This window comes from Protopterus annectens, chromosome 8.part0 (assembly GCF_019279795.1).
Source record: "Protopterus annectens isolate FY-2018-M chromosome 8.part0, PAN1.0, whole genome shotgun sequence".
Lineage (NCBI taxonomy): Eukaryota > Metazoa > Chordata > Ceratodontiformes > Protopteridae > Protopterus > Protopterus annectens.
This window is the reverse complement of record NC_056741.1, coordinates 1,225,837,921-1,225,859,978: the sequence shown is the minus strand read 5'-3', so window position 1 is coordinate 1,225,859,978 and position 22,058 is coordinate 1,225,837,921. Positions and strand designations below refer to the sequence as shown.

The 22,058-nt window shown below is 41.9% G+C and overlaps 1 protein-coding gene across 1 annotated transcript in view; it reads right to left on the bottom strand.

Annotated features, from left to right (window-relative positions):
• Window positions 1-19,115: 19,115 nt before the first annotated feature.
• The window catches only part of LOC122809320 (nudix hydrolase 20, chloroplastic-like), a 566,695-nt gene continuing 563,752 nt past the window's right edge, over window positions 19,116-22,058 (bottom strand). The window contains exon 8 of the mRNA XM_044080720.1: window positions 19,116-19,585. Coding sequence (XP_043936655.1) covers window positions 19,539-19,585 — 47 coding nt within the window. The 3' untranslated portion in view covers window positions 19,116-19,538. The remainder of the gene's footprint in view (window positions 19,586-22,058) is intronic.

Here is a 22,058-nt window from a genome sequence, read left to right as displayed (position 1 = left end):
TTATAACTAGTGAAGTAGCACAGGAATCAGTGCTGCACCCTCTCCTGTTCAGTATTTATTTTGTAGACATTAAAACCAATATCCCAGAAGTGTGGATGACCAAGTTTGATGATGATAGCAGGCTGGGTATTGATATTCTCTCAAACTAAACAGCTCCAGCAAGTGGTGAAATAGGGTCTATATCAAAACATTGAATGATTAAAATCGCGAATACTCTAAAGAGCAAAAATGTTACACCTTGAACTCCTTATTGTGGGGGGCTGTGCCCCCCACTAAATATATATTCCAACTCCGACATCGCACTACATTGAGGAAAGGGCAAATATTCCAATCTTCACTGTACTGCAATCTCAAATAAAGCACTTCAAGGTCTGCCATTTACGCTCTTTAAAGTGTTTGTGATTTTAATCATTCAATGTTCTGATATAGACCCGTGGAATACACACATATTTGGTGTACCAAAAGCTGTTTCAAGCTAAATGCCAAAAATGCAGCGTAGTGGCACTCAGCAAAAAAGCTGTTCCTACTTCATATGTTATAAATGGTGCTCCTCTTAAGACAAATACAGTCAAGAGAGATCTGGTTACTTAAGTACACAACTTTATCTATTCCACTTATGTTTCCACCACAATCAAGAAACACCATCTTCCACCTACTGGCCTATTTGATCCCCTCTCTTCTTGCCAGCATACTGGAAAGGGGGGGGGTCAACAATAAGGGAGTCGTACCGCAGGGATGATTTGTTTGGGTCTATTTCACTTGGTCAATGATTGACATTGTCATAACCCACATGGTTGACAATACAGTTTGTCGACCACTTTGACTGAGATTGCGGTACAGTGGGGATTGGAGAATGTACCCTTTTACCCACTGTAGTGCGATTTCAGTGATGCTATATATAATCATCAGGGGCTGTGGGGCACAGTCCCCCCCCACCCATGGCATTTAGGGGACTTGCCCCCCCCCTTGCAAAAACTTTGTTTTTGTGTTGTTTTGATGGTTTCTGTTGATTGAAGAACTGCATTTTGGATCATGTGGTCTTGACCACGTGAATTTTGGCAATGTCTTTCACTGATCAACTGAAATAGATCAGATATGTTTTACTAATTCCTCCTTTGGCAGATAATGTGTATGCTCACAGAAGCAAGGGTGCAGAGAATGTGTGCTAGCTTCAATACATGTACAATGAAGGCTACTGCAACAGCATCTTGGCAGAGTCAAGCAGATATCCCCAGCCCATAGCCTGCTTGCTGTTCACCTGTTCTGCAACAGGTATTGGCATTGCAGTGTGCTAATTTGCCTCCCCCTCCCCCTGATGGGACAACAGGTATCAGCTATGAACTCCCACACCTGACAGCTTCTCCAATACCCAGGTTACTAATTAATCCCAGATCATCTAGGTCATATTTAGGGCTTTATACCTTTGTGTCATGAAGTTTGAGTCCCTATGTCTGGTATGTGCTTTATGTAATGCATTCTAGACCCATGGCCTTTCAGTCTGGTCAGAGTCTGAATGGATGCATTCATTCCTCTTGCTTATCAAATTCCTGGATCCCAGTCAGCTCCACGGTATAGAAGGATAATGCCCGGAGTAATGGCACAGGTAACATAGAGGCTGCAGGAGCTGGCAGAGGATGATGGGAGTGAGCTACTGCCAACTATCCCATCCTGGAGGGAGGGTGGAGCTCTGGTTCACCACATAAGTGACACCTAGTGGGAGCACTAGGTGTTACCCTTTGAAGTTTAGTCCTACTAAGCATGTGCTGCTAACTGCATTTGCATGCTGTGCTGAATGTATTCAGTGTGTGGAGGCACACATTCCCTGGGGGAATGCCAATAAGGTAGCTCAAAAGATGCACTGGGAGGCTGATTCACCGGGACACAGTACACCTCACTGTAGGACCAGCAAGCTGGGCTGTTCGCTACGTTGTGAGTCTGACAATGGGGCAGATAGACTAATTGGTATTCCATAGCAGGAACACATAGGACATAATCATCTCTCCTAACCCAGGGATGTCAGTCTCCCATCTTTGTGGAACCAGTGGGCCTAAAGTGTGAAGGTAGTGGTGTCGTGGGGCAGGTCATGGGGGGGGGGGTATAAAAAAAATTCTGAGATCCTGCTTAAGGTTCGCAGTCTTTTCAGAAGTTCTAAAGTTGGTTTTGGTAGACTCGCTCTTTTCAAGTTCTTTGGACTCAACAGTTCTTAACTTGGGTTTGCTAGACTCACTCACTAAAGAAAGTTTTTGGACTCCACTGTTTTTAATGATCACTGCCTTTTGCTGACAATGTTATTGAGAAGATTGTATCTGCATAACATGAATCTTCTTGATCCTTTTCAGCTTAAATTTTGGTATTACCACAGCTGTGGGAATGCCATCATTGAGTGTTAATCTCTTTACAGTGAGAGATAAACACTATTATCTAGTACTGATCCTCTTTGACCTCTCCATGGCTGTAAATAGGGTGGCTCATGGTGCCCTAATGGAAAGACTTCAGCCTGAATGTGATCTCTCCACCACCATCCTGGAATAATTTATATCCAGCACTCATAGGAGCTGGTGAAGTATTTATTCATTCACTCCAATGGAGCTCAGGAAGTTTGCACTGTAATTTACAATAGGCGGAGCCTAAGCCTTTGGACAGAATCAAATTATGTCCTGAGATTTCAAACAAGAAGTTATGTACTCACCATAACATTCGATGTATGTAGTCCATCTCGCCTCACATTCTTACAAGTGGGTTCGGAGCCGAATGTCGGCTCCGACTCAGCCATACTTTAGCTCAAAGTCTTTCTCTTGGCTGGGCTAAGACGGTATCCCATGCTGCACTGCTCTCTATCCCCAGATCTAGTTTGCTGTGGGCACCAGCACTCACTCTCCATGCATAACACCTAAGGAAGGAAGAACAAACTAAGAATGAAGGGAACTCTAAAACCAGGCCTAACCTCCGGAACCTCCAGGACGGGGGAAGGTGGGAGGGTAAGTAAGATTGTGAGGTGAGATGGACTACATACACCGAACGTTATGGTGAGTACATAACTTCTTGATGTTATGTAGTCCAATCTCACCTACATTCTTACCCGTGGGACAGCATCCCCAGCACCTAAATCCTGGGAGGCTCAGTGGAATATACTCCTGAGCACTGTGGAACCAAAGGAAGACCTGCCTCTAGATACCACATCTAACTTGTAATGAGTAACAAAGGTGTGAGGAGATGCCCAACTAGCCGCAGCACAAATATCATCCATAGACAATCTGGCCTGAAAAGTTGTAGATATAGATACAGACCGGTTAGAGTGAGCCTTCACTCGGAATGGTAAATCTCTTCCCCCTGAAATATAAATGAAAGAAATACAACTGGAAATCCACCTGGACAATGTGACTTTGGAAACAGGAGACCCAATTCTGTTTTCCGAAAATGAAACAAACAACTGATCAGATTTTCTGAGGTCCTTCGTTCTGTGCAAATAAAATCGTAATTGTCTGTGCACGTCCAACTGATGAAATTTGAATTCTGCCTTGTTCGAGAACTGAGGAAAAAACACGGGTAATTCAATGGATTGGTTAAGGTTACTAACTGACACTACTTTGGGAAGAAAGGAAGGATTCGGTCTGAGAGAAACCCTGTCCTTATGAAAAATCAAATAAGGTGGTTTGATTGATAAAGCTTGAAGCTCCTAAACACGTCTGGCTGACGTGATGGCTACCAAAAAGACAGTCTTCCAAGTTAAGAATTTTAAATCACAAGTGGCTGCAGGCTCAAAGTGGGGGGGGGGGGGTGAAGTAAGACCCTGTAGAACAAAGTTTAAGTCCCAAGGCATAACAGGTTCAGAGACAGGAGGACGAAGCAACAAAGTGCCCTTCAGGAAAGCCTTACAGAGTCTATGTGCCATTAGACTAGGTTTGTCTGTGACATGAAAGGTAGAAATCACCGCCAACTGGACTTTAATGGTTGCAGCAGCTGATCCCTGGTTGAAAAGCATAGAAAGGAACTCCAATACTGACGGGATTGGAGCTGTGTAAGGGTCAATCTTTTTGGCATGTGCCCAGATGGAAAATCTCTTCCATTTGCTGTAATAAATCTTCCTGGTCGAAGGCTTATGAGAGGAAGATAGAATATGAACCACCTCCGGCGAAAAATGGTGAAGCCTAACTAATGATGGAAGTGTAGTAGCCAAGCTGTCAACCGGAGGGTCTGAAGAGAGGGATGGAGCTGCTCTGACGTGAGTCAGTAAGTCTGGTTGTGGGTCCAGAATCCAAGCAGCGTCCATGAGATAGGGATGGAGAAAGGGGAACCAAATTTGATGAGGTCAGTGTGGAGTAATCAGAATCATTTTGCTTCCCAAGGATTGCGCTTTCTGAATAACCTTTGACAGCAAAGGAACCAGAGGAAAGGCATATAGTAGACCGGAGGGCCAATCGTGGACTACAGCATCCCTGGGTTACTCCCACTGAGGGGGGATAAGGGTGAAGTAGCTGCTGCATTTGGCATTAAGGGGGCTGGCAAAAAAGTCACAGCATGGCTGACCCCACCTGTGGAAAATCTGCTCCGCAACCTGACAGTTCAGGGACCACTCGTGAGGCATCAGAATAGCTCTACTTAGCCTGTCTGTGATCACATTGGACTTCCCCGGAATATGTGTTGCTATCAGAAAACGTGGGGAAGACACTGCCCACTATCACACTCGCATGGCCTCTCTGCAAAGGGGGTACGACTTGGTTCCTCCCTGTTTGTTCAGATACCATACCACCGACATATTGTCTGAGTGGATTGCAATAGTCCCGAGAGGAAGAAAGCTCTAAAGTGCTTGCAACGCTAGTAGCACTGCTCTCATCTCCAGGTCATTGATATGCAGATGCATCTCGTGCTCTTGCCATGTGCCTTGGACTGTCCTGCCTAGATAATGCCCCCCACCCCATCTGGGAGGCATCCGTGGTCACTGTGGCAACCGGAGGCGAAGGAACGAAGGGCTTTCCCGCATTGAGGTTGTCGTTGTGAAGCCACCAACTGAGATCCTGTTTGCACCTGTCTGTGAGTAGAATAGGGTGAGAAAGTGGAAGACGTTGAAGAGACCACTGGGGGAAGAGTAGCCACTGAAGGAGCCTCATATGTAACCTTGCCAGGGGGACTATCATAATAGTAGCAACCATCGTCCCCAACAATTGGAGGACCAATCTTGCCTTCACTCTTCTCAGAGGGAGCAAGGCGTAAACCTGTTGTTGTAGGACTCTGATTCTTTCCTGTGGTAGAAACGCCCGCATGAGGATGGTGTCTAATTTGGCACCTATAAATGTGACATGCTGCGAGGGCAACAAGGCAGATTTTTCCCAGTTCAAGGTGATGCCCAACTGGTGACATAAGTTGATAGTAGCATCTCTGGTCTGAAGTAGCAGATGCCTGGTGGTGGCAGTGAGGAGCCAGTCGTCCAGGTATGGAAACACTTGGAATCCCTGATGTCTCAAGTGAGCAGTCACTACTGCCATGCATTTGGTAAACACCCTGAGGACTGTGATGAGACCAAAGGGCAGGGCTCGAAACTGAAAGGGACTGGCTCCCAGCCGGGAGCATAGGTGACTTCTGGATGTCCTGTCCATCTTTATGTGGTAGTAAGCATCCTTGAGGTCGATGGAGCACATCCACACTTCTATTCCCAACAATGGGAGAATAGACTGCAACGTGACCATTCGGAACTTGGACTTTTGCACATGGGTGTTCAATCGGCTGAGATCCAAAATGGGACTCCGGTCCCCTGTCCTTTTCGGCACCAAAAATAATCTGGAGTAAGTCCCTAATCCGATCTGGTCTGAGGGGACATGTTGGATGGCTCCTTTTTCTAGCAGCTTTGAAACTTCTGAAGCTGCGGAATCCCTTTGACTGGGTGGAACATCCGGGATTTTCTTGATTGCAGGGGGAGTTGATGAGAAGGGAATGACATATCCTCCAAAAATTATTCGTAGAACCCATTGGTCCTGTGTGATGTCTTGCCAGGCCTCCGGGTATAGTGAGATTCGACCCCCGACTGGCTCCAGAAATGAACAGTCGGGCCTCCCATCAGGAGCGGCAGTAGGGAGAACCACAAAAGGAATGGCGGTCTCCCAAGTTGCGAGGGCCTCCTCTGCCCCTAGGGCGGCATCTACCTGAATAACCACCCCTCCCCTGCCTCTGGAGGGGGGCTCACCTTGTGCATCGGGAAAAAAAACTCTGATTTCTTGAACCACATCTTTCCACCGGTTCAGTCTAGCCAAGACAATTCCTGTGAGTTACATCGAACCCAAACGGCACTTTGCCGTAGTGCAATACGGCTGAAAAGCCTAGCCGCTGCAGCTGTAATCTATGCATGGGCGGAGACAGCCGTACCGGATGTGTAACACATTCCTTATTTACATTTAAGGAATGCATTTATTTAAGTATTTATTTATTATGTTGTCAGACTGACAACAAAATACATAAATAAATAAGTAAATAAATGCAGTCCTTGAATGCAAATAAGGAATGTATTACACATCCGGTACAGCTGTCTCCGCCTGTACACAGATTACAGCTGCAGCGGCTAGGCTTTTCAGCCGTATTGCACTACGGCAAAGTGCCGCTGCAGCCATTTGGGTTCGGCGATGTAGCTCGCAGGGAATTGTCTTGCGGGCTACATGCCGGAACCCTTTTCCACCCCTCTGGGCCTTGGGATAAGGCCTAGAGGGAAGAGAAAAATGGACTCCTATGGCAGACAGAGTTTTTCCCTCTTGCTCACACCTAGTGAGAGTGTCTTTCACCTTGGTTCTGACCAAAGAGGAACCATCAAACGTGGAGTCGGTGAATGTAGACTTGAAGGCCTCTGCGAAATGACAAAGGCGCATCCAGGCATGTCTCCTAAGAGTGACTCCTGAACTTGCTGCCCTACTCGCTCCCTCGGCTGCGTGAGAGATCAGCCTCATGGAGGAGTTCGCAATAAAATTGAGGGTAGACATCTGAACATTGACCTTCTGAGCCACCGCCTCAGAAACTTTCCCCATTAGAGTATTTCCAAGCTCCTTTAGGAGATCTCTCTGGAGCTGAGTAAAGTGTGATAAGTAATTCAGTGACTGCAAAGTAAAGGCCGCTGAAGAAAACGTACGCTTCCCGTACTGGTCCATAGTCCTAGACTCCTTGTTAGGGGGATGGACAGTGAAGAAGTCTCAGCTAATTCCTTTTTGGTGGCCGCTGCCACCACCATGGCATCCACAGGGACTCACTTGGATAGAAATTCCTTATCAGGAGGGTCAGACAAAAATTTATTGGGTCTCCTGGGGACTGGTTCCACAGAGTCAGAGGTTTCCCACACTCTTCAACAAACCAGATCCAGAAGCTCGTCGAAGGGTGGAGACACCCAGGAGGCGGAGGGCTGAGCATCAAAGGCCTTCAGGAGCACTGACTCCTCTTCAGAGGGGGCTTTGGATGGCCAGCCACCTCTTTGCTTCAAAATCTCTATGATGTCAGAGAAAGAAACATCCTCAGAGGATGACTTAGGGGACCCCCTCAGATTCCTCGAGGTCAGTGTCTGATGTGAGAGACATCTTGGGAATCTATGTGCTTCCTCTTGCACATTCTCTTTCTGGGTGTCTCCTCAAGCAAAAACTCTGAGGGGCCCTCAGAAATATGGGGACCACTCGTGGGAGTAACCTGAGGCCTTGGGGCTCCGCTGTCAAGAGATAGAGGGGGATCAGAGACCTGTACCGGTGTTGTAGGGGACAGAGTGAGCGAACCATATGATACCGCTGACGACCTGGCCAGCGCACTCCGCATGGCCTCAAAAGCTGGTCCTCCCGGGTCTGAAGATCGACCAGCCTCCGAAGCAGAGACAGGAGTCAGGCTTCCCCGCGCCAAAGCACCAAGAGGGAGACTAGGAGCAGAGAGATGTCCAGAAGCCTCTCCCTTGGGTCCGACCGAGGAATCCTCAGTCCTGAACCCCGTGGACGGTGCTGACGGGGTCAGAGCTAACATCGGAACTGATAAGCCAGGAAGGGCTGTCGGAACCGACCTAGGGACATCACATGGAGCTGAGCACTCTGGCTCCGAAAGCTGAGATGCGCTCGTAGGAGGAAATATCGATGTAGGTAGAGGGACCGGCTCCGGAGCCGATTGGGTCAGAGCCGAAAACAATTTTGCCAGTACCGGTGACTGAAGAAGTCTCTGCACCACTCTATCGATGTCCACATCCGATAAGGTCCTGGAGGATAGGGAAGGAGATTGAGACCTCCTCTCTGAAGGAGACCTGCGAGGAGGAGATACCGGCCTAATGCTAGGTGACCAGCTCCAAACAGGCTCCAAGAAAGTTGGAGCCGAAGCAGGTTCCATAACCACCGACACTTGTGCGACCCCGAGGACAATGGAACCGAGGATGTCTTTGAAGATTTTGCTGTTTTCTCCGGCGGCTCCAATGATACTGATATAGCTGGGGATCGCTTTTTAGCTTTGGAAGATTTAGGTTTTGATGGAGAAGACTTAAAGCTGGAAGCACTCTCCAAACCCTCCTTGAAGGAGGGTTTCAGAAGTCCCTTCAAAATCAATTTGTTCTTCCTTTCCTGAAGAACACGCGGGCTAAAAGCATGACAAAAACTACACTATTCCTGGAGGTGTCGCTCACAGACAGTACACACAAACAGAGTGTCCATCAGTGATGGACATCTTATAACTACACTTGGTGCACTTCTTAAAGCCCGGGGGCTTATGCTCCTTAGTATCTTTAGACATAGTTACCACAAACAATGAGTAACTAACTCAAAAAACTAGACCAATGGTCAAACAGCCACAAGCGTGGGAACAGGACAAACAAACAGTACACCACAAAGAACTCTAACTAAAACGGTCCTAGACACAAGTACAAGGGGGAGGAGTAATTCCACTAATTTAAACAGTTTTAGCCCAAGGAAAAAGTTAGCACACAAGGAAGGCAAGGGGACAGACTAGGTCCTCTAAATGAATCGGGCCTAGCCCATTGGAAACAGCTAGTGGGATACCACAAGAACACACTATAAGAAAAAACAACTTTTCCACAACACAGTTCAAGAAACACACACAAATAGCTATGAAAATAGCTTTTTTGCAAAAAAAACTTCTCTGCTATAAGGAAGAAAAGGTACTTAGCCACAGCTAAGAGTGAGACCATGTCCGAGCTACACAAGCGGCAAACGAGATCTGGGGATAGAGAGCAGTGCAGCATGGGATACCATCTTAGCCCAGCCAATAGAAAGACTTTGAGCTAAAGTATGGCCAAGTCGGAGCCGACATTCGGCTCCAAACCCACGGTAAGAATGTAGGTGAGATTGGACTACATAACATCAAATGTTCATATCTCTGGAACCATAGAGGTTGTGAAAGAAGTATAAATGGCAAATTCTTCAGCACAAACTATTTTTATAGTGGTAGCTTTCTTTAGGTTCTAAGTCTTAAACCAAATTTTATAAGTAACAACAAACACAGTAACTATTGTGTTTGTAATATTTTGTAAACAACTTACAATACCTCAGCAAGCACTCAAGTTACACACATACTGTCAGCAGCATTTTATGCATCTAGCTTAGAGATGTCATACGAGGCTAAAGAGTTCTGCCTGTGTTGCTTGGTTATTGAGATATTTGAAAATTATATCTGTATAAATTAATATAATAAAAACAATAGTTAATATCTCTTTACCTGCACTAGACAGAGGTCAGTATCAATGCAGTTGAAAACAAGACTTGTACTGTAGAGAATCCACCAACAACAAAGATAACAAACAGTCCTCTTTATTCACACCAGATTGAGAGCTTTCATATGGCTGTAACAAAAACTACAGGTGGATTACAGTGTAGCAATCAATGCAGCTGAGTTTGCCATCGTGTAAACTTTAAGATGAAATATTTTTAAACCTTGTACATAGCTTGATTTTGGAATTACTGATGCAAATATAAACAAGCAATATTTGACTCCTAGAGGTGTCAGTAGGAGTTAACTGCAGATACACCTGGAGGCATCACTCGGATGTAATGAGATCATGACCCTACTTCTCAGGACTATGTGTTCCCAAAGAGATCTGTTTTGTTAGTTCTGTTATTATTCAATGTGTATATGCTGTCTTTGAAGGTTGTAACGGGAATGGTCACATAGCTTTACCTGTCCTCCCCTCCCATGCACATGGCAGTCTTCAATTCCCTTGTAGATGACTTGGATATTATCACTCACTTGTTAAAAAAGAGATCAAAACTCAGTGGGCAAGAGAAGAATGACTTATGTTGCAGCACTCATCTGGGAGGAAGGGTTGTGGTGGCTCCTTCCCTATCGTGACCCAGTGTTCCAGGTGGTGTGGTGTAGGCCACTCCACTGAGATCAGACTTGGGGGGATACATAGGTGGGTTCACCCAAGCCAATGTGGTAGCCTTTGCAGAGGCATGTCAAGGAGTGGGCATACCTCTGTATTAGAAGGCACAGGTGGGCCCCCTGCAGTGAAGAGGAGCCGATAGTCGGTAGGTAACAAGGCACAAAATTACAGCTAAAAATTATCAAAACTCTGTGCATCCCAGCTTAATGTATTAGCTGTTTGTGCTACACTCCAGGACTCTGTACAGGTCTATCTGCTGCTCTCTTATATCATCTGGGGGGGGGGGGGTCACAGACTGGTGTTGGTTTTAGCAGTGTACAATGTAAATTTGATTCACAATGACCACCTGATTGGGATCTGATGTGGGACATGATCAAGTCTTCCATCCAAGAAACTTTCTGTGGTCATTCATGCAATTGTCTCTTTATGTCTATGCTGTTGTAATGCCTTTTATCTCTGACTTCTTGACTCTAAACTAAACCACATGCAAGTGGTACAAATCTCCATGTATAGTTATTTACTGGTACAACTAACTGTTACACTAGTCTCTTGCTTTGGGACACACACTGACTGCCCATACATTTTTGTTACCCTCAAGAATCTGGTGTTGGTATTTTTGGCCCTTTCTGACTTGCTCCCTCTAACCTTAAAGAGTTGCTATTCCCTGAAGGTCTAATCAAGTGTTTTGCTCAGCCACTCTTCAGCTGCTAGTGGCTCAAAAGGTGGGGACAGAAGCATTTGACATTAGGCCACTTACCTATCAAGATCATGCTTCTGGAATCTACCACCACCATGAACTTGGAAATGTCCTACTTTTGCTAGCTAAATCCACATTCACATGATTCTTGCTTACTTCAATACTGAAAATCACTTTCACTCATAGGTTCATAGGTTCATACTAGGCTATCTGCCCGAGGGCATTTACAAGCCTAGCCCATAGTTTTGTGGCTTACGCCACCCCTTTAGTATGGGGAACTATACCCATTATTTTGCTGTGCCTCTGTCGAGCAGTGACACTGAGGTAATCCCTGGGGTATATCTACGATCTCCCATCCATTGGTCAAGATTTCTCTTGAACAAGGCCAGCGAGGTGCTCTGCCTCACATATACCGGGATTTTGTTCCACAGCATAGGGAGTCTTTGGGTGATGAATCTATCCCTCCAGCACGTCCTATTAATAGCCGTGTCAAGGTTTAAGTCTCCCGCCCTTGTGGCTCTGACGGATCTAGATTTTTTGAGGTGAAGCATATTCATCAAATCTGGGTTTGACATGGCCTTGTATGTTAGGCAAAGGTCACCTCTGAGCAGGCGGTAAGCGACTGAATAGAGTTGGAGTTCTTTCAGTCGGGCAGCATAGGACAGATGTTTGAGACCCTTTATCCTTTTGGTGAGGAACTTTTGTGGCCTCTCAAGCTGCTGCAAGTGTCGGGTCAGATACATTCCGAATGGGGCATTGTACTCTATCATTGGTCTGATGAGTGATGAGTATAGGGAGACCATGACCTCCCTTGATCTAGATGAGAATCCCTTCATGATAAGGTGGGCAATGTAGAAGGTCTTCCTAACCACCTTGGCTACATGGGTGTCGAATGACAGACTACTATCAACTTGGGTCCCCAGGTCCCTGATAACTTCTTCTGTGCTCAGTGGATTGCCACCTATTTGGTAGCTAGGGATAACCTTGTTTTTCCCGAAGGGTATGACTATGCATTTTTTGGCATTTAACTTTAGGCCATGGCTCTGGCACCAGTTAACCGTTTCTGTGAGACCCTTCTGAAGGATATCTGTGTCAGATGTGTTTTCTACTATGGCGCCCAGTTTGCAGTCATCTGCAAACTTTGTCAGCCATAACCCTCCTGTGTTTGCTTGTACTTCGGAAAAGTAGATGCCAAACAAGAGTGGGCCCAGGACTGAACCCTGTGGTACACCACTTGTGACAGGCTTTGAGTCTGACATGGCGCCAGCAACTCTGACCCTGTGTGTTCTGTCACTCAGCCAGTTTGCAACCCATCTTGTGATGTATGGGTTAACATTTAAGCTGATGAGTTTTTCAATGATACCATCTTTTATAGTTTTTGTATGTTTTATTTTATATTTTTACTGTACTGTTTGGTTCTGATACATTCTTTAATACATTTGAATCTGACGTTTTTTTTTTCTAGAGTCTCATTTGGACTCCAGTATGAAAATGGTGCATCTCAAAGAACACAAAATTTAATCACGTTGCACACTTTTACCTAGTGATCATGCAAGAAGTACTATTAATCAGGTAATTCCTCAGAAGTCTGGTTTATGTGTTGGCAAGCATTCTTATGATGCAAGATGCTGAGCAAAGTCAGAGGAAGCTGACCTTTTACTTCAGAAATTGGTGGGATCAGGAGGAGGATATGTTTGGCAAATGAACACTGCCAGAGGACATTTATAACATGAATGGTATAAAACTGAAGGTGAACTTCACCTTACCTTAGGCCCTTCACCATATCTTTTAGCAGTTGGCCATCCCTTGGTACACAAGGCTATAAATGTTATGAGAGATTGTTAGGGGAACCCTGGTGATACAGTCAAGAGCAACACAACTTGCACAGTTCTATTTACTGCTTGAAGTGAACAGAAGATCCACCAGTATCACAAGTTATCTCAAGGTGTCATCTTAGGAGTTCTAAAATGTCATTCAGTTAATCCAACACTTCCATTAATCTAATGCTGTAGAGTCACATTCAACTCCTACAGCAACCTCATGAACAGCCATCACCATCCACAAAGTTTACAAGACAAACATGGTATGGAAGTAGATTTTCAGGCCTTTGTTTCATATGGTCACACACACACGCACGCACACACAATATGGACAATTCGGACATCAATCTGGCTACCAAGTGCGTATGAGAAAACTTGAGTATCCAAGAAAATCCATGCAAACACAAGGGGTAGGGGTGGGGGTAGGGGGTATGTAAAGCAGCTCATCCTAGAATTCAACCAGAGAACAGTAGGAATAATTGTATCTGCTTTGTTTCTCTTCCAAAACTATACACCATCAATCACCCTCCATGATAGGTTGATCTTCAATCGATATCTAGCCAAAAAAAAAGAGAGTCTTGCCTCCTCTTTTGCACAATGTGATATAGCAGGTTCCCCTTAAACTCACCATTTTTTTAGCCATTCCCACGATCAGGTTTATAATCCTTGGTATCCTCAGCAAAGCCTTTCATATGCATGTCTCATCATTATCCGACTAAGTGCTGTTGCTGTCCAATTTTAAGCCAGCACCTATACCAGCCTTGCCTTTATTGTCTTGGGGAGGGGTTGATGTGGAAAATGTCTCTAAGTGCCATCAATTTAAACCACTCACAACAATGCCACAGAAAAAAAGCTTTTGGATTACCTTGGGACCAAAAAAATGGCAGCCATCAAGAGCTTCTCATGTAGGATGGGAGAGTTTTTAAGAAACCTTAAACATAGGTCAGAGTACTGCCACAAACACAAGTACTCAGACAGCAGGATGAGGCCTTGCTCTCCAAAATGCCAAGTCCAATGAGTGTTCTATGACTCAAGTCCATTATGAAGTACAGTGGGATTAAAAAAGATACAGCTCTGGCACGCACCTGAAGAGGATGATGAAATTTAGTGTTTGAGCACAAGGCCAACTAGTACGATTCCAGGGAGAAGTTCCATGAGTTACCAAGTCAAAGTCCAGCTATACAAAAGGATCAATGAATCTTTTCCTGGAACAATTCTCCATGCCCAACTGAGCCAAAATGTCCTGACTGAGTAATGTCTTTAAGATCATCTCGCACCAGAGCACTTATCTCTGGGGCTAGACATCAAGCAAATATTTGATGTATGATGGACACTTTTGTCACAGGCACAGTTTTTCTCCCTTGGAGGAACTGTCTAAACCCAATATGGTGCCCATCATATGCCTCTCAATCTCCAGCACTTGTTGTCAGAGGACCTAGAGGCACTGTCCCTGAGAAAGACAAGGATAATAAGTCTACTTCTTCTGCTGTTCCTTCAGAGACTGCTACTTTGGAGAGGTCCTCAGACTCATGGGGAACAGCTCAGACTGATCTAGTGTCTGTCTCATCCTACCAGAAATGCCTTGTAGAATTTCTAGGGAAGAGATCTGAGCAGCCCTGGGTTATCCTACCTACTGACTAGCCTGGATGCATTATAACTCTGTGTCCTTTTAGACCCAAGAATGCAGATGCCCTCTAACTACCCCCCCCCCCATTCTTTAGTGGGTACAGCAGTGCCACAAGCACCCTAGTGCTGATTGCTAAGTGATCTTTTTGTCTAACTTAGGTTGCAAAGACCGCAGTAATGATACCTTGCCACCTAACAAAGACCCAAAATCAGGTATGTTTTTTTACACCTGTTTTATATGACACCAAGGTGTGTGTTAGCTGAAGGAATGTTCACTTTCAAAAGCACAGGAAATGCAAATGTAAGAAATGTACTAATGAAAGCATTCTAAAGAAGATTCTAGTTCTTATGCTGTGAAAAGGGAGTGTAATAATATGTATAGGTCATGCATATCTGTCAACTGTTCAGAATTTTGCAGACTCTCTAGATTTTTAGCTCATATTTTTGCTTTGTTCCTCATAACATTGTGGATTTCTGGCAAATCATTCAAGACTGAAGTCACTAAATAAGACAGACATTTGAGTTTCAGACTTCATATCCTTTAGGTAATACATATTGATGCAAAACCTTTTATTCTAATAACTTTATAAGATTATAAGAGCAATATTTAAAATCTGTCCCCGATTTTGGGACTTTGTCAAGAATACTTGCACTAAGAGATTGATAGGCATGGGGTCATATTTAATATCAGTCTTTAATGATCAGATTACCTTCCCAGTAAACAAACAGGAAAATAAATACAGAAAACTATGATAATACCTTATAAAGAAATGATGCATCCGGTTAAAATACAGTCAGTCAATCTAATCTGTGCTATCTTCAGAATCAGACTTTGCATATTATAATGGGTTTGCTGACTGGAATATATACTTGATAATACTCTCTGGCTCCTAGTGTAAGCCAATCTTATAGCTAGGCCTTTCACAGGAGTGAATCATTTACACCAAGAGCAAGTCTTTTGGAATCTGACCCTGGTGTAACCCTGCTATACAGTTACGCCTTACACCAGAGTAAGTCTTGTACACTGAGATAACTCTTTTGGAATCAGGACAGGCTTACACATGATTAAGCCACTTACACCGACAGCAAGTCTTTTGGAATCTGGCCCTATATCCCAGCACAAAAGAATCACTCACAGAGTTACAATAATTTGCTACCCGAACATTTCTGACAAAGGACTCTATAGGGAGGTTTTTAAATCTCAATAAAACACTGTGTTAAAGCCAGGACTAAGGAGACAAATAGGTAACTTACTGCCAAGTATGCAATAATTTACTTACAGTCACGTTTAGCACTTTCATTCAACACAATTAGCAAACTTCATCAGAACAATCCTTATAAACATCACTTGACTCAGCTTCTAAATGCTTATAAAACATCCAACACAAACTAATAAGCATTAGGTAAAGGCAAAGACATAAATGACAGAATAAAATAAAGTAAACACGAACTACAACATCATCATCTCTAATTTTAATATACTGGCAATGGAGATATTGTCATTAAGGCCAGTTGGAGATCCATCATTTTAACTTCAATTGTCATTATAATTCCTGATATTTAATAAGGGTCTCCCCACAGGCCTCCTCGGGTCTTAAAATCTACTCGCTTCAACACAAAGAATTGTAATACACTAAATTCACATATCTTCATGTGTCTAAACAGAGCATCGGAGTCCACCTTGTGCAAGATTATCACACATATGTTCATATATTCATTTTCTAAAAGTACATTCAGTTTTTCCCAACTAAAAGTATCACACTTTTGACAATATACTAGATATAAGCCCTTTTGATGAACAATTATATCTAATAGACTTCATTTCTATATTCCATGCTTTAAAAAGCATTTTTCATAAATTCATAATGCAAGAACATTGAGAACACATATCACATTTGTATGCGTCCATTTTTATAAAATTATATTGATTATCATTATCTCTTTCAAGTAACTCCTTAATATTTTTATTTCTCTTATAGACATATTCATCCTTTTCTGAAAGGTTAAAATTGGTATTAGCAAAAAAAGGGATGGTTGCCCAACATCTACTGATAATCTTCTTAGTCTGTTTCATATCACTATTATACTGAAGTAAAAAATATTTTTTGAACCAACATCGCTCTATGTGCAATATTTATATCATTAACAAGAATACCCTAAAAGGGGATGTATCTTGATCCCCAACTACTTCAAATTGCACGTGTCAACATACAAGAGGGGTAACCTCTCTCGTTAAACATAGATATGATATTATCACATTCCACCAAAAACTCAGTAAAGTTGGATGTCATACAGGCAAGCCTTAACTAGCTGCCCCTTAACAATACTTCTTTTTTGGTGGAGGGTATAGTGACTAGACTAGTACAAATAAGAATTAAAAATGTTTCTTCACAAAAAAATCTTAGATTTAAACTCCTGCTTGTTCTAATCCTTAGCTAATTCAGTATCAAACTAATTAATATATTCCAAGGATGTAGTGTAAGTAAATAAAAAATGAACAGATATCTGTAAATATTCTATAAATTTTGTTTACTTGCTCATGGTTTCAATCCAAAAACCTTACATATAAGGCACAATACTTGAAAAAAGGAGGATGGACAAATGACAACAATTTTAACCCTTTGGAAAGGATGAGGATGTCTATAAGAAAAATACAAATATTAAAGCGTTACTTGAAAGAGAGAAACATAATCAGTCAATATAATTTTACAAAAACAGGAACATACAATATCTTTTCTCAATGTTCTTGCATTACAGATTTATCAAAAATTTTCTTGAAAGTACTGAATGTAGAAATGAAGTCTATTAAATATAAATGTTAATATATGTATATTATATATATATATATATATATATATATATATATATATATATATATATATATATATATATGGGTCTACCTGACATGGTCGACAGTTCATATGATCGACACTCATTTGGTCGACAAGCAGATTTGCTCCCTTCCCCAATGTTGTGCAACCCTGGAGTTGATATATATAGTTAGGGGGACACAGCCCCATTGTGGGGGACACAGCCCCCCACCTAAAATGCTTGTCGATCAAATGAACTGTCGACCAAATGAACTTTCGACCATATGAACTGTCGACCATGTCAGGTAGATCCATATATATATATATATATATATATATATATATATATATATATATATATATATGTGTGTGTGTGTGTACACGTCGTGAAAAGTAAAATGTTTTTTATGTGGAAAAAGCTGAATGCCCTTTTAGTAAATGAACATATGAACATACATAGGATATCTCACACTAGATGGATTCCAGTGCTCTGTTTAGACACGTGAAAATATGTGAATTTAGCATTTTTAAATTCTTTGTGCTGGAGCAAGAAGTAGATTTTAAGACTCAAGGGGCCAGTGGGAGACCCTTATTGAATATCGGTAATTACACTGGCAACTGAAGTTAACCACTGGGTCTCCTCTCCACTTCACCTTTATGACAATATCTCCATTGCCAGGGTATTAAAATTATGGGCGGTGAAGTTGCAATTCATGTTAATGGTTTTAGTAGTTGACTTTTAAATGGAGTTATGTTATGAATATTACATTTCATGTTTCAGATTTTGGATTTACTTTATTTATCTGTTGTTTATGTCTTTGTTTGACTTTAACTAATGTTTATTAGAGATTAAGTGGTGGATGTTTTACAGGCATTTAGAAGCCAGAACCATGTGATTTGTTTTTAACTTTAGATGTTTCTTAGCATATAAGTATTGCTCTAATGAAGTCTGTTGTGTTGGACAAAAGCAGTAAACATGATTTTAAATATATTACTGCGCATTTGGCAATAAGTTACCTATTTGTCTGCCTTGGTTGTTTGTGGCTTTAACGTAGTGTTTTTATTGTGGTTCCTGGTTTTCTGTATTAACGTCCATTTTTGCAGGTAGGTTTTAAAATCTACCAACTCATTCCATTCTCAGAAAAACATGTTCCCAATTACCTATCTCTTTTTTAGCCTACCAAGAATATTTGCTATCTACCTGAGAAAAATTATTTGAAGTCTGGTTTATGTATAAAAATACCTGTACAAACACTTCCATGCAAAAATGGAAAGCTCATGTGCTTGGGTATTGCATGGAAGTGCTTGTCTGTGGAGGGACAGTAGGGCTACATAATCACAGGAGGTATGACATGATCTATACACACGCACTGCATTACAACCCCTTAGATGCCAACAAACATGCACAGTTTAAGAGATAAACCATACAGAAAAAAAGTTCTTCCTTTTGGATGGCAGCACTGCTTCTGGTGTGCTTGTCCTTCATTCCCAGAGAACAAATGGGGTATAGGATTCTTGCCTGAGGGGAACAAATGGGCCAGAAGAGTAGTCAGAGGAAAAGTGGAGCACAAATACCACAAAAATGGCTTATGGAAACCACTGCACTCAGGAATAACTAAAACAAGAGATGCATGTTGCCAACAAGTATTCCCTCAGTATGCTCCACATACTTAATTGTGGATAACTCCTGAAAGAGTGATGGTCTGTTTCAAGTGAGCATAAGTTACTGCCAAAAAAGTGAAAACAAATCCATAATCACTGCTATAAAAGCCATCCATTCTGATGTTGAATCCACTGTGACTTTTAAATGGTAATGTGGCTATTTTTTTTTAAAAGGCAAATGGTTTCAAAATGAGTGAAAAAATGCACTTGCAGACTATTCAGGTGAATATATCAGCTTCATTTATATGCCTGCAGGAAAATGGGATGTGACATATGGCTTGAATGTTGTTTACTAATCGACCCTGCATTCCTCAAAATGTTTGTTAAAACTCAGAGTTTATCGTTTTATTTTGCTGAATGTACAAAAAATCGTCTCAAACATAACATTCACTGATTTAAATATTAGTGTTGCAGGCTAACACATTCTGTTAAGTGAATCCCTTAAATTTTAGGGAGAAAAAAAAAAAGATTCAGTAGCCCATAAGACAGCTTTAGTTAGCAGTCATTATACAGCGAGTGCTGATATAGAAAATCGCTCATAACCACATGCAGAAAATAGTCCAACTTGGCTCCAGTTTTTCCTCTCATCTCCATCATAATGTTTTATGTATCCCTTCCACGAAGGTTTGATAATGTTTCTCTAAAACAAGAAAAGAACACAACATCTCCATTAATTTAGATACAACCCTTAACTTTCAGTTATAAATTTTTTACAGACTGTGTTAATATATTGCTTCACATATGTATATTTTAAGAAGTAACACATTTCATATTGTCATGCCTTCTTGTCGAAGTGAGAGGAAAAAAAAACATTTCTTAGTGCTGACTGCTGCCTTACATTTGTAACTAACTAGCAATGAGAAAGGAGGAAGAGGAGAGAGACAGCAATTTATTGCACACAACAGGCAAGACAAACTGAGTTTAAATGGAATTGCTTTGCAATGCAGATCAGCTTTACTGGTTTTATGGACCAAAAGCAAACCATGTACTGTAGTTTTGTTCCCTGCCTTGGTTCATTTGTAAGAAAGTGGCAGGATGACAGCATGAATCAACTACAAATGAGAGTAGGAGCCCATTTTCAGCAGAGGCTCGGGGAGAAAATCTCCAAAGTATTAGAAAACATCGTAAGAACAATAATTTTACAGTCTTTAAAATAATATCAAAAAAACCCAAAACAATTACAGTTTAAATAATTATAACAATTTAGACATAATATGAAAACATTGGTTAAGAATAGATACAAGTTATATGACACTGACTTACAAGTTAGAGAAATTTCAGCCAGTTTATAGAGAAATTAAAGGTAAATTAGTATAATACAAACAGGAACTGTGATATGAAGTGAGAGAAAAGCACGCTTATGGTATATTTAGAGATGAAAACTAGGGAAGAGAAACTGATAGAAGTAAGGAAGTGAGTGAAGAGGGGAGAGTAAGGAGATGTAAGGTATGAATGGGTATTTGTTCACATTTAAGGATATAATTTATCCTGGTATTGAACAATAACAATAGAGCCAGCTTTTGGCTAGGAAGTCTTTCAGAATGGTTTTGAAGGATGGGATTGAGGGTACTGACCTGATACTGATAAGTAATTCCAGGCCTTAGCAACATGTTACAAGTACAGACAATACCCAGCATACCTCTTATTCTTTCTGCACAAAAAATCTGGACAAAGCTGAAAATAATGGGGGGACAAAAGTCCAAAAATAGGGACACTTTAAATAATGCTCTTATAAACTTAGAAAGTTGCTAGAATAACAGGTTTTGTGTGAATGTATATTTTCTAAAGGATACAATGTCTGAAATTCAAATGCCTGTCAATCAATGACTTCAATCCTCAATGATTTTTCAGAACATTACAAGGAACAGAGCAAAAACATGAGGCAAAATTCTGGAGAGTTGAGAGGTATGATGCCCACTAGATTTGATATGTTTGTAGACAGGAGTTTTTGGTCAGTGGATCGTAATAACTGAGAGGGAACATAGCTGTCTAGAATGTTATCTAGTGCTGGCCAAGCAGATGGATTCTGGATAATTTTATAGATGGTAAGAAAATAGAAGTTATGTTCTTACCATAACATTCCATGTTAGTTGTCTTCTTCTCGCCTTCTTCTTGCTGGATGGGTTCACTCTAAAAGCTCGAGAGTTGGTTCCACCATATCCCACAATGCTAGAGTTACCTCAGATCTCGTTTGTAAGCTAACCCCAGCTTATAACAGTAACAATATAACTGTAAACAGAGTCCACCTCTAACAACAGGAAGGAAGAAGGGTGACCTACATCCTGAACCAGGAAATATGCACAACAGCATATGTCTAAGAAAGAGGTGGTAGAAAGAGAGGTCACAATCACAACTCCTCTAGGTCTGTCCAGGCCAGGAAGGAGGGTAAGACAACTAACATGGAACGTTATGGTAAGAACATAACTTCTATATGTTAAGTTGTCTATCTCGCCTTCATTCTTGCTGGATGGGACCGCGTCCCCAGCACCTTGTCCCGGGTGGCCTAACGGAACAGACTCCTGAGAACAGTGGAACCAAAGTTAGCTCTATGCCTAGAAGCTAAATCCAACTTATAATGAGAAATGAAAGTGTGAGTGGAATGGGCCTTAGGTTTATTAGGCAGCTTTTGGTGTCCAATTTCGTATACAAGGGAAATCAAAGATGTTAGCCATCTGGATAATGATACCTTTGAAACTGAAAGTCCCTTTCTGCTTTGAGACAAACAGCTGATCAGATTTTCTGAATTGTTTTGTTCTATCCAAGTAGTACCTCAATTGACGGTGAACATCCAGGCAGTGTAACTTTTGTTCAGACCTACTGGAGTATTCTGGAAAAAAGACAGGTAGATCAATGCTTTGATTTAGATTTGGACCACCTTAGGCAAAAGGACGGGTTAGTTGGATACTCTGTCCTTATGAAACAAAAGATAAGGAGGACGACAGCTGAGTGCTTGAAGCTCTGAAACTCTTCTAGCTGATGTAATAGCTACCAGAAAAGAGTTTTCCATGATAATAATTTTAAAGAACAGGAGACTGCAGGTTCGAAGGGGAAGAATCAAAGAAGCAAGAACTAAATTTAGGTCCCAAGGAGAAGGAGGATTTCTTATAGGAGGT